At 47.5% G+C, this 12,149-nt stretch overlaps 1 protein-coding gene across 2 annotated transcripts in view; it reads left to right on the forward strand.

The window, feature by feature from the left end:
• Window positions 1-12,149, forward strand: part of NDRG3 (NDRG family member 3) — a 60,283-nt gene that overhangs the window by 42,664 nt on the left and 5,470 nt on the right. For both annotated transcript variants that reach the window (XM_040575346.1, XM_040575347.1), the window contains exons 4-12: window positions 3,323-3,428; window positions 4,131-4,251; window positions 5,347-5,409; window positions 5,731-5,791; window positions 7,466-7,552; window positions 8,125-8,181; window positions 9,372-9,475; window positions 9,761-9,826; window positions 11,430-11,481. In XM_040575346.1, coding sequence (XP_040431280.1) covers window positions 3,323-3,428; window positions 4,131-4,251; window positions 5,347-5,409; window positions 5,731-5,791; window positions 7,466-7,552; window positions 8,125-8,181; window positions 9,372-9,475; window positions 9,761-9,826; window positions 11,430-11,481 — 717 coding nt within the window. The remainder of the gene's footprint in view (window positions 1-3,322; window positions 3,429-4,130; window positions 4,252-5,346; window positions 5,410-5,730; window positions 5,792-7,465; window positions 7,553-8,124; window positions 8,182-9,371; window positions 9,476-9,760; window positions 9,827-11,429; window positions 11,482-12,149) is intronic.

Below are 12,149 nucleotides of genomic sequence, written 5' to 3' on the forward strand. Positions count from 1 at the left end.
AGCAGCTGAGGCCCCTTGGTTTGTTCAGCCTGGAGAGGAGGCTGAGGGGAGGCCTCATGGCGGCCTGCAGCTCCCTCCCAAGGGGAGCGGAGGGGCAGGCGCTGGGCTCTGCTCTCTGGGGACAGTGACAGGACCCGAGGGAATGACAGGGAGCTGGGACAGGGGAGGGTCAGGCTGGGTGTTAGGGAAAGGTTCTGCACTGAGGGGGTGGTCAGGCACTGGGACAGGCTCCCCAGGGCAGTGGTCATGACACTGAGCACGCCAGAGTTCAAGAAACTTTTTGACAAGGCTCTCAGACATAGGGCATGATTTTTGGGTGGTCCTGTGTGGAGCCAGGAGCTGGACTTGATGATCCTTGTGGGTCCCCTCCAACTCAGGATATTCTGTGGTTCTATGATTCTATGAATGTGACTGAAGAATCAGTGAGGTGAGTACCTTCCAGCTTGGACTGGTGCCCAGTGGTGACATGAAAAACCTCTTCTTGATAAACTGTCTCACTTTCCAAAATCTCAGCTTATGCAGTTCACAAAGTCAAAGTAAGTGGGAGAGCAAGGATTGATTCTTAGCTCGAGGAAACACTTTTCTTTCCCTACCAGAGAGCTAAAGAAAGACCCAAGGTCAACTTTTGGAAACACAAAAGTGCAGGCTGTTGCAATATGAAGCACATTGAGGTGCTTGTACTAAAGGACTGAAGAGAGGTGGGTGTTTCTGTTTTGAGTACCTTCTCCAGTCTTCGACATAGTGGAAGCGCATGTGGCCCTAGCAATGACTTAATTTCAGAAAAGTCACTGAACCGATGACTTTTTTTAATATAATCAGCTCTTTTGTTATTTCTGTGATTTTCTCACTGTTGGCTCAGTTAGGGTTTTGTGCTTCTGTTTGATAGTTAACCTTTTGCTGCTGTTTGTAAAACCCTCCCCAGTTCTCTGGAGGTGCAGCTGCATGAGACATGAGTCAGTATAACTGGCCTCATGCTCAGGGCAGGGTTATTACTTCTGCCAGCCGGTGCCCTCCCATCTGGCTTTGAGCCAGCACCAGCATTTGTCCTGCCTCTCTGTGAGCTTCTTAACTCGCTGACCTGGCAGAAATCTCACAAAGTCAGATTAAAATAATTAAATAAATAAAGGAAATTAATTAAAAAAAAATCAGCTGGATAGTTTGGATAGTTTCCTTCCAGGTCAGTGAGTTAAAGCTGCTTATGGCAGAGTCCTGCTTTTCATGGCAGTCAGCCATGTGGTTAGCTCAGATGAGGAGGGAGCTGCAGCTGGGGGCTGCAAGCTCCTGCTGCTTTGGCACTTGCTGGGCAATTCCATGAGCTTGCTGCACTCGGCTGCTTCAGCTGCTTGCACTACCAATCGCCAGCCTCAGCCTCCTCCAAAAGCAGCCAGTTTTCTTAGAGGACTTATTCATACCTGCTAATTTCCAAAATGCTATGAGGGCCACTGCTGTGGCTGTGCTGGTACCGCCGGAGTACAAAGCAGGACTTTTCCCAGTTGTAGCGGAGCAGCAGGGAGAGGTGAGAAGACAGGCAAGCGGCAGAGAGCCTGGTGGTTTCACAGAGGCTTGGGAGGCAGAAACCAGGCTGCACCCTGGCTCTGCTTGAGCACACATGCTGCAAGGACAGGCAGTGCTGCTGCCGGCTGCGCAGTCCCGGGCCTGCTTTGCACATATGGACTTTTCATCTCCTCCTTATGCAGGATGTCTTGGTCTGCAGCCCTGGCCTGAGAACAAGGGGGAGCCGGATGGAGTACTGTCATCCTCGGGCTGTAGAAAGTCTAGAACCTCGCCTACCATTTTCTCTTGCCCACATCTAGTGCAGGCAGGTCACTGCCGCTTTCTAAGTACTCTGGCTTCTCTGCATGTGCAATTCAATATCTGCATGCAGTTAAAACCCAACCGCTTTGTGAGGATGAGGGCAGCCAGAGGTGGTCTGCACCACAGAAATGATTCCAGCATGTCTGCCTTTCAAAGCCGATCAGGGAGAAGGCTTTGGGCTACCTCAGGTGATATGACTCTGGCAGCTTGCTGCTGTTGCCACACTTCTGAGAGAAGGGGAGAGACTTTGGGGCTTCCCAGAAAGAAATACTTCTGGGGAGAGGAAAGTCTTTCTTGGCAAGAACTAAATCAGTCTGACCCACAGACAGCTGTTTGGAGAAAGGAGGGGCAGGATGAATTTCTGATGTGCTGTGAACCAGGTACTCTCCTCTGTCCTATATTCTGTCTAATCACATCCAGATTATTGGAAGTTACTGTTTAAAAAAAAAATCAGAAGCTTTGTGTAAACTTTGTGTAATACAAAATATTTTAGGGGTTGTAATGTCCTGTCTTGAGGCTGAACTATGAGGCTATTCCCTAAACAGATTATTTTTTTTAATATCAAGAAAATAATGCGTGTTTTTTTCAGTGTCTGTAAGTTAGGGCATTACTCTCCTTTGATTTCTATAGATTAGAGAATGGACTCGTAGATGATGTTGGGTAACCAGCCTTACTGCTATCTCTACACCTTTTCCAAAGTCTGTAGTTATACTAGATCAGTGTTTGTCTAGATGTGTTCACAACTATTTTAGTTAAACTCAGACAACTTTATGGGCACTTCTGTGTTCATTATCCTGAGTCTGTAGCTTCTGTTTCTGCCCTGGACACGTATCAGAGCAGAGGCTTCATGGTCCTCTTTCTCTCCTGTGCAAGGCACTGTGTTAGTTCTCACTCCCTTGGGTGGCAGCACCCCAGGCAGCCAGCAGTTGGGTCTGCAGAGCTTGGGTCTCCTTGTTCTGTGGTGCCTTGCAGTTTCCAAAACGTTCTGCTGTGTGGTCTCCAGGGTCTGGGGCTGCTACCAGCCTCTCTGGCATTGCTGTGCCCCCTCAGCCTGCCCCTTGGCATGATGATCCCAGGGCTGTGGGCTGCAGGCACATTGAACAGAGACTTGTGGGCTGAAGGGGAAGGGATGCCAGCCAGGGAGTGAAGTACGTTCACTGACTGGGGGAGTAGAGCTGCATTTGTGATGCCATGAACAGACAGATGGACAGATGACACTGGGCCTCTGCTACTGTGCAGCAGCATCACCCACTGAAATGGGATCTTGAGCACAGGAAGGCACAGCACCAAACTTTTCATATGTCTGTACAAAAACAACCTGCTTCTGAACAGTGGTTGTGGAGATTTGACAGGATTGCAGGTTGCAGGAGCTATGCTGAGCCACCAGCAGTGGACAGGATGGCAATGATAGAATGTGGATGAAGCACTTATTGCTGGCCCTTGGCTGGAGTTACCGGTAGCACAGCCAGCACACATAATGTTGAGGCTCCTTCTTCTCTTTCTGCAGGAACATGACATTGAGACAGCTTTCGGAGTGGTTCATGTCACCATGCGGGGCACACCCAAGGGGAACAGACCTGTCATCCTCACATACCATGACATTGGCCTCAACCGTAAGCCCTTGTACTCCAAGGACCCTGAAAAAGTGCTTGTTTATGTTATCATCAATTGAGTATGGAGAACAGTGGGACTGGCCTTGAGCTGAGATGGGATAGGTCATTTCAGGTTAAAAAGATAAAGGTCTGCTTAAGAGAGAGCGTGGAGCATGCCCCTGCCCTCCAACAGCCCCCAAAAGATGGGGCCAGGGTTGAATGAGTCCACCTACCACACTACAGGGCTCTAGGTGACTTGTTGCACCGTTTAGTAGAGCTGTTCTCCCTGAATTGCCACCAGGCATCAGTTTTCCTGGATGCTGGGCAGGTGAGCAAGTCCCTTCTTCAAGGCTGCAGAAGTACTCTGATGTTTGTAGTGGGGTCAGCTGCTCTTACCATTATCTTCCCACCCCACACATGCTGCTATGTTCACATAGGTGCTTCTCAGTATGTACCATGAATACCTGAGCAGGGCCCTGTTTTCCTGGGCATGCGTGCTGGGGTGATGTTTGCCTGCTTGCCTGCCCGCCAGCCATGGCAGTTAATTTGCTAGATCTCATTGCTGCTTTGCAGTCAGTGGGGCACAGCAGCACTGTCACCCAGCATCCACTGTCCCACAGACTCGGCACGGGGTTGGGTTCACAAAGGTGTATGCCATGATGTGTGGAGGACGGATCATAGTAAAACGTCAGGTAATGTCTCATTTCTTTTTTTCTCTCACAGACAAATCCTGTTTCAATGCATTCTTTAACTTTGAAGATATGCAGGAGATCACTCAGCATTTTGCTGTGTGCCACGTGGATGCGCCAGGCCAACAGGAAGGAGCTCCCCCATTTCCGTCTGGGTAAGAGCTCTGCAGAGACATTTGTAGTTCCAGATGTTGTTGCAGTCTGGTCTGAGGTAGCTACCCAGTTTAACCTGACTAGGACTGCTAGGCTGAGTGTGGTGGAAGACAGTTTTCAGGAGCAGAGGAAGTGGGAAGATGAGGAGGCTTCCTGAGGAATGTGCAGGGAACTCTCAGGTCACTGAGGCCTTGCTAGTGGTACCAGCTCTCTGACTTGAGTGTGAGCCCAGCACATCGCAGTCTAGCTGGTGTTCCTTGCTTTGTCTGTCTTCTCCTACAGAAGCCTGACTGCCCTAAAATAGCTCTCTGTTAGTCTTGCTCGGAGGGATGGGATCCATGCTGTTGGCTGGACTTACAGTATCATTGCAGAATAATCATTGCAGAGGGCCAGCCGTGTCCTGGGGTGCATCAAGCACGGCATTGCTAGTCGGTCGAGGGGAAGTGACTGTCCCACTCTACTCTGCACTGGTGCGGCCTCACCTCAAGTACTGTGTGCAGTGCTGGGCACCACAGTACAAAAAGGACGTGAAACTATTGGAGAGTGTCCAGAGAAGAGCAACCAAGATGGTGAAGGGCCTAGAGGGGAAGACGTACGAGGAGTGGCTGAGGTCACTTGGCCTGTTCAGCCTGGAGAAGAGGAGGCTGAGGGGAGACCTCATCGCGGCCTACAGCTTCCTCACAAGGGGGAGTGGAGGGGCGGGCACCAATCTCTTCTCTTTAGTCACCAGTGATAGGACCCAAGGGAATGTAGTCAAGCTGCAACACGGGAGGTTCAGGCTGGATATCAGGAAAAGGTTCTTCACCAAGAGGGCGGTCGCCCACTGGAACAGGCTCCCCAGGGACGTAGTCATGACACCAAGCCTGTTGGGAGTTTGGAGCGTTTGGACTATGCTCTTGGTCACATGGTCTGATTTTTTGTGTAGACCTGTGTGGTGCCAGGAGTTGGACTCGATGATCTTTTTGGGTCCGTTCCAACTCCGGATATTCTATGATTCTATGATAATCATCTATGTACATTCCTGTCAGATGCTCCTTGTCTCTCCTACCTTGGGTAGAACTGGGCGACAACCTCAGACGAGCTGTGTTGTTTTTCAGGTACCAGTATCCCAGTATGGATGAACTGGCTGAAATGCTGCCTGCTGTTCTGACACACCTGAAGTAAGTCTCTGAAAGAAAGTCAGGGTGAGCCAGCTGGATTCAGCCATTCCAGCACCTCTCTCTATCTCTGCTTGCAATAATCTGATACGTTCACTGAGTTGTCCCAAGAGTCCTGAGTGTCTCCTAACCTGTGTAACCCTGTCTGGTTCTTAAGCTGGGAACACTGCCACACGAGACAATTTATGACTGCTGCATCATTGTTGGATCATTTTGAAAATTAACCATAAGTGAACAGCTGGATGCAGAGAGGGGAAAGGCTTTGCCTTTAGGGATGCTTCGGCTTAAGTTAGCCTTGCTGATTGTGAAATGCCTGTATTTCAGCCTGAAAAGCTTCATTGGGATTGGACTGGGAGCTGGTGCATATGTCCTCAGCAGGTGTGCAGTAAGTATCTCTTCATTCCTTGTGACTTACATGAGCTGTGGTCTTCTACTAATCAAACAAACCATTTGTGGGGCATGGGTAAAGCAGCAGTAATTACAATAGGCATGCAGGGAGCCATGTGAGAGCTACTTCTTGACCAGATGGTTAAATTGGAGCGGCCAAACCTACACTGAAGCTATGCCAGGCATGGAAAGATTGTAATGCGATGTCTTTGAGTCAGCAGAACCCATCCTGTCTGCTAGAAATGCACAGCCTTGGAATGATTGGATGTTTGTAATTGAAACACTGAAGGTACCAGTGTCTTCACAAAGCTCTGTCTGCATTACTGTATGCTGCTTCCAGAGTTTGTGACACCAAACAATTGATCCAGTGATGTGCTGTGGAGATGTATTATGGACTAGTGCAGATGAGGACTGCGCTTTTTCAGTGGCAGAGAAGAGGATTTTGCACTCCGCCTTTAAAGAAGAGAGCACTAGCTTTATGTTGTTACTTACTTCTACATTTCTCCCTGGTGGAATTTTTATAAGCACGTGAAATCAGTAGACGTGGCCCAGGAATTCACCTGAGTCATTCAGGGATAGCTTTAAAAACAGATGCTGAACTCTTAACATTCTCAGTAAAGTTTTCTTGAAGTTGTTGAGTGCAGAGAGTTGCTGACATGTTAGGCTACTTACTGCTTCCTAAAGCCACATGCAGCTCCCCTTCCTACAAAAAGCTCTGTTTCCTCTTCCCAGCAGTCAGGATTGTGTCAGGGGAGAGCCTGTGTCAGTTTGAGTCACCGGTGTTCACTCTGTTGCTTACTTTTTGTATCTTGTGTAATTATGAGCCTTGATAAAGAAATCACTCAGATAAACCTCTGGCCTCAGCTCAGTGAAGTGTCAGAAAGCCCTTGCCATGCTACCTGGACTGCAGATGGCTTCCTGCTGAGGACAGAGTTGTTTCCTTCTGCTTAACTGATGCTAATCTGTGCAGTGGAGCAGAGAGCACAAGCTTCAGTAAAATTTCAGCCTTTGAGTGAGCCTAAAGCTTGAAGCTATCCACATCTGTTAGATCGCTGCTTTTGTGTTCACAAGCAATTCCCAGAGTATTTTGTAACCATGCTCTGCACACATGCCCCAAGGTAAACTGCATGGTGCTGGGATGCCAGGCTGGAGTGGGGACAGGGCTGCTGGCAGTCTGGGCAGGACAAAGGGGTGCCCTCCAGTGCACCAGGAGCTTCATAGACCCCTATTCAGGCTGCAGATGCTTGGGGGACCTCAGCACAGACTCCGGAGCCACCTGCCACAACATGCTGTTTTGCCACATCTCTGGCTGAAGATGCCACATTGGAGCAGGGAGGGTCACTGCTCACAGCCCCATCACACACGGGAGCCAGAGCAGGACCTGCAACCCTGTGGCTGCACCAGGCACATGGGCACCAGAAGGCACTGCTGAGGCCTGCTTAGGCTGCAGGTGCCATATAAGCAGCTGATCCATCAGTGCCAACAAACAAATCCTTCTGGTACAAAAGGCTTGCTTTGGGCTAGGCTCTGAAAAGGTCACTGTCTGCCCCATTTAATCTTCAGTTTGCCTTGCCTTGCTTTTACAAGTAGCTTTCTAGCTGTTACACCTACCAATGTGTGCTTTTGTGGCTTAAATGATCCTTCTGAGTGTGCTTGTGCTCTCTCTCCGCAGCTCAGCCACCCAGACCTGGTGGAGGGACTTGTGCTTATTAATGTTGATCCATGTGCAAAGGGTTGGATTGACTGGGCAGCATCCAAGGTGAGATTTTCCTTCCTTTATATATCTTCTCTCCACAGTGCTTAATAAACAGTGTGTAGAATAAGAAAGAAGAGGACAGAGTACAGGAATTTGTCATTTTATGTCCAAAACTGCACAATCTCATTTCTGTCACTGCTGTGTCCTCAGTCTGGGTGTGGCACGACCTCCACCTTAGGAACAGGAGTGGGTGTGATCATGTGTGAATGAGAAATCCCGATAAACTGCATGGAGATGAGTGGCTGCTAAGCACGCACTTACCTCTCCTCTGATTTAGTACTTGTGCTTGCAGGCTTCATTTGGCTGACGCTGAATGAATCTTTTAATTATTCTGTTATTCTGGCCGCTTACAGTTATCAAGGCTTCACAGTTCTGGAGAGCTGTCTGTTCTATGTGCTTCTTTGAAGCCTTGCACACCCATCCTATACTTCAGGCATTTAGTTTCTTATATTCCTTAAAAAGATTTTTTTGTTGTTGTTGTTATTTTCTTTATTCTGAGGAGCTGCTTTGAAATTTGTAATGAAACAGCATTTTCCAGTTCCTCTCTCTCCTCCTCATTCATTGTCACTCTTCAGTTTTCAGGCTGGACAACCAACATAGTGGATATTGTCTTGGCACATCACTTTGGCCATGTAAGTAACCAGTAGGTGTTAATGTTGCCCCTGCAACCGTATATGGAGCTCTAACTTCTGTATGTACCTGCTCTGAAATAGCCCTGCTCCATCAAGGGTTTCCATAGACTGTACTATCTTCTCTATGCGGCAAGCTCGCACCAGGACTTTGCATGCTAGGGGGAGCAAACACATCCTCACGCATGCACTGACTGTCTCCAGACTCCAGATATGGTAAGAGAGTGTCCCACACCATTAGTGCTGCAGAACTCCGTCCTTTTTGCTGCCCAAACAAGCGTCTGCAGAAACATGTGGCAGCCAGTTTTGTAGCCAGCAAAGAGGCATTTGATCTGTGGGTGGAGGACAGATCGGCTGCAAGTTGATAGGGGGTTATTGTACGTGTCTAGATGCTAAACTGCTGCATTCTCCTCTTCCCCTTTAGCTTCAGCTGGGGCAAAATAGCCCCTCCTGAAACTTTTGGCTACAACAGTGCCTTCTGCTTGGGATTTGCTGACTCCCAGTCAGCAAGCTTACCAGGAAACTGAAAGAGGTTGTGCCTCATGCGCACAGCATATGACTCGCAGCAAATCAATCCCTGACCTGAAGCCCCCTTGTAACATCACATATCATTACTGAAAGGAGTCACTTAGCTTCCTCCTGCTTAGAGCACATGCTCTTCGCACCCCTTCATTATGTATAGCACTTCATTGCATTTCCTTCTCTCTCTCTCCCCCTTTGGAATGCAATTTCTTCATAGAGCTGTGTGTTGGGATGAGATTTTCCTTTGGTCCCAGTCTTGGCACTTACATATAAAGCTTTGCTTCTTTAACATGAAACATAAGTGGAAAACCTTCCTAAAGCAGAGTGATTTGTACCCATATAAGCATTGCTGAGGCTCAAGAGCCAACTTATAGCATCTCAAGATACCTTTATATTCCAGCAGCAGCACGTGCGCTACCATTCGTAAAATTATGATCACATTACCAAAATACTGCACCTTCACAGTCATTTCATGGGAACACTTGATATAGCATAGGTATTAATGCAGTCTGGAGTCACTGTCCCTGTAGGTTATTGTTCAGCAGTGAGTGATGAGTGTGGAGGCAGTTCAGTGCTTCAGTATTTTTAAGAATGTAATTTCTTAGACATTATTATTACATGCGAAAAAAATATGTTGTTCTTTGTCTTCCAATTCTTTTACTTTTGTACAGGAGGAACTGCAGGCAAATCTAGATTTGATCCAAACATACAGGCTTCACATCGCACAGGACATTAACCAAGATAACCTTCAGCTGTTCCTCACGTCATACAACAGGTACAGGATGCTTTTGTGCCTTCTGGATTCAGAATTGCTCCCATACCTATCCTGCTCAGTAGATTTGCTACCATATATATTATCTCTGAAGGCATACAGCAAGCTTGCCATGGATCCCATTTTCTGGCAATGACTACTGGGGCTCCTGTTCGTGGCATGACACAGGAGGTGGTTACCTGTTGTCTGGCTGCTGGAGCCAGCACACATGGTTGGATTTTGAATGTTCCCACTATAACCAGTTTCCTCTAATGATCTGATGGAGAATTGTTCTGCTTTGTCTTCCAGTCGTAGAGACCTGGAAATTGAGAGACCAGTTCTTGGCATCAATGAAAACACAGCAAAAACACTCAAGTAAGTTGCTGTTCATCAGCCTGTGTTAGTTAGTTAATACGCAGTCCCTTCAGCAGAAAAGCTGTCACTGCTTCTTAGCAAGAACTAGACCAAGTGCTGGGAAGACTGTTCAGACAGTCCCAGGCTTTGGTGCAGTGCTGTCAGCCAGAGTGGAGCAGAGGTTTGTAAAAGCCCTTTCAGTAATAACATCTTGAGATTCCCCAGAAGTTACTGTCAGAGGAGTAAGAATTTCCACCCAGAAGCCACTGTACTTTCTGAGCTGTTAGTTTGATTGTTTTTCATGAAAAATTAGTCAGGTTTTTGTTTGTTGCTGCTGCCTATCTTCCCCTACTCTGCCCAGAAAAGTTATCTGCACAATTCTCATAGAGGGATGGGGAGGGTATGACAGCTCCCACCTTGGCAGTGACTCATTAGTCAGAGAGCGAATAGTCTGTGCAGGGTACAGCTGAGAAGGGACAGACATTGGAGAGCAGTGCAGAGCAAGTATAAGTACATTTTCAAGTTCTAAGCAAGGAAGCAAAAGGGGCAAATCATCGCCACATGAAGACTGTGAATTGCAGTGCTGAGGCAGAATGCCTGGGCTGGCCTAGACGCTGCTGCACAGGCTCTGCTGTTGTCTCCTTGGAAATTGTATGGACTTCTGTTGCTGCCAGTCCCAGGAGATGTTTTAGCATCTACAGACAAACCCTCTAGATCTTGGCTAACCTAAAGTGGTAGATTTCCTTGCTTGGTCTCCAGGCAAAGCCAATCATGCTGCTCTCTGTCGTGCAGACAGCTGTAAGCCACAGAACACTGCCCACTGAAGGGACTCATAGGGATCTGCAGACCCTTAAATAATTCATATGGAAGTTTGGGTCTCTTTGCTTTTAGATTTGCTCATAGGCCCTCAGTCTCACAAACCCTAGAGGTACTCCAGTGACTGAGGTCTGTCATTCATGGCCTCTCTAGCATAACTTTTGCCATCTAGTCACCAGACCAAAGTGGGGTGTCTAGCCCAATTCTTTCTTACCTTTATCTGTAAATGAATAATATAAATTCACAGCCACTTGATCAGTGGCCTTCTGTGTATGTTTTACGCATTGAATCTTAACTGTTCTTCTAGAATTACAGTACATATAAAAATGGATATGAAAGCACAGATTTGTTAACAGAGGTTTTAATATCATGTTTTTCAATATGTTCCCAGAATCTTTTATGTATCTTTCTAAAATACAAACCAAAATACAGTGCTGACCAGTAGCCACCCTCAGAGGCATTAAACTCTGTTGGATGTAGTTATTCTGAAATTCCTGACTTTAAGACATTCATTCCAGGGAGCATGCTCCCTTCTGTTGCCTGGGATGGTGTTCTCTCAGCCCTACACCCATCTTTTAACACATCTGCAACAGTAGTGATAGTTGGTGTGCATAGAGGAGATGGTATGAGTGCATACGCAAGCCATGGAGGAGGTTTTGATGCAAACAAAATGTCATGCTGTAGGAGCACAGAGGGATTTTGCTTAGCATTGTTAACATTTCATGAGGCTGTTGGTGCACAGACCTCAACCTTCTCAGAAATTCCTTAGAGGCAATGGAAGTAACATTTCTCTTGGGGTTTTTACCAGGTGCCCTGCCTTGCTAGTGGTTGGTGACAACTCACCTGCTGTGGAAGCAGTGGTATGTATACACGAACATATTCCTTGCATGACATGAGCCCCAGAGAACATTTAGAAAACCTGCCTTACCCAGCAGTGTTTTCACCTTGCCACAACTAGCCACAAAAAGTATCTCTTTGTCCAAAGCTCTTTTATAGTCCCCAGATATTGAGAACTGTCAGCCACTGATGGGAGATCCAAGGCTTGGGACACACAGGGGCCCTGCAGGGCAGCTCTAAGTTGAAGGTGGCAGGATCTGACTAAGAGTCCTTGTGCTCACGTGCCTTGCTTAGCAAGCAATGTAGAGGACCTCTTTCAAGAACTTGGGTCTTTCCCTGAGATCTGCCAGGCTACTCACTGGAGTTTAGTTTTCAATTCATGAATTGCTGTTCTCTTCCTGTTGTACTGAGGCTAACTGAGGTTTAAAAATAAGCAGTGTGACTCCAGCTCTGCTGCGGAGATTAGCACAGAGTTCTGCAAGAGCGCTGCATCACAGGGAAAGTAACACTTGGTAGCATCTCCTTCCTGTTGTTGTCATTGCAGGCACCAATAACCACTTCCCTCCCAGCACAGTTACACATGTGGCATGGCGCAACGCAGAGTGGTTGTGATGCCTTTCAGAAGGTGACTGTGGGAAGGCCAGGGGGTTGTGAACAAAACAAGTTTCCTTAAGAAACCTGGAATAGTGTA

The sequence above is a fragment of the Cygnus olor genome, chromosome 16 (assembly GCF_009769625.2).
Source record: "Cygnus olor isolate bCygOlo1 chromosome 16, bCygOlo1.pri.v2, whole genome shotgun sequence".
Taxonomy (NCBI): Eukaryota; Metazoa; Chordata; class Aves; order Anseriformes; family Anatidae; genus Cygnus; species Cygnus olor.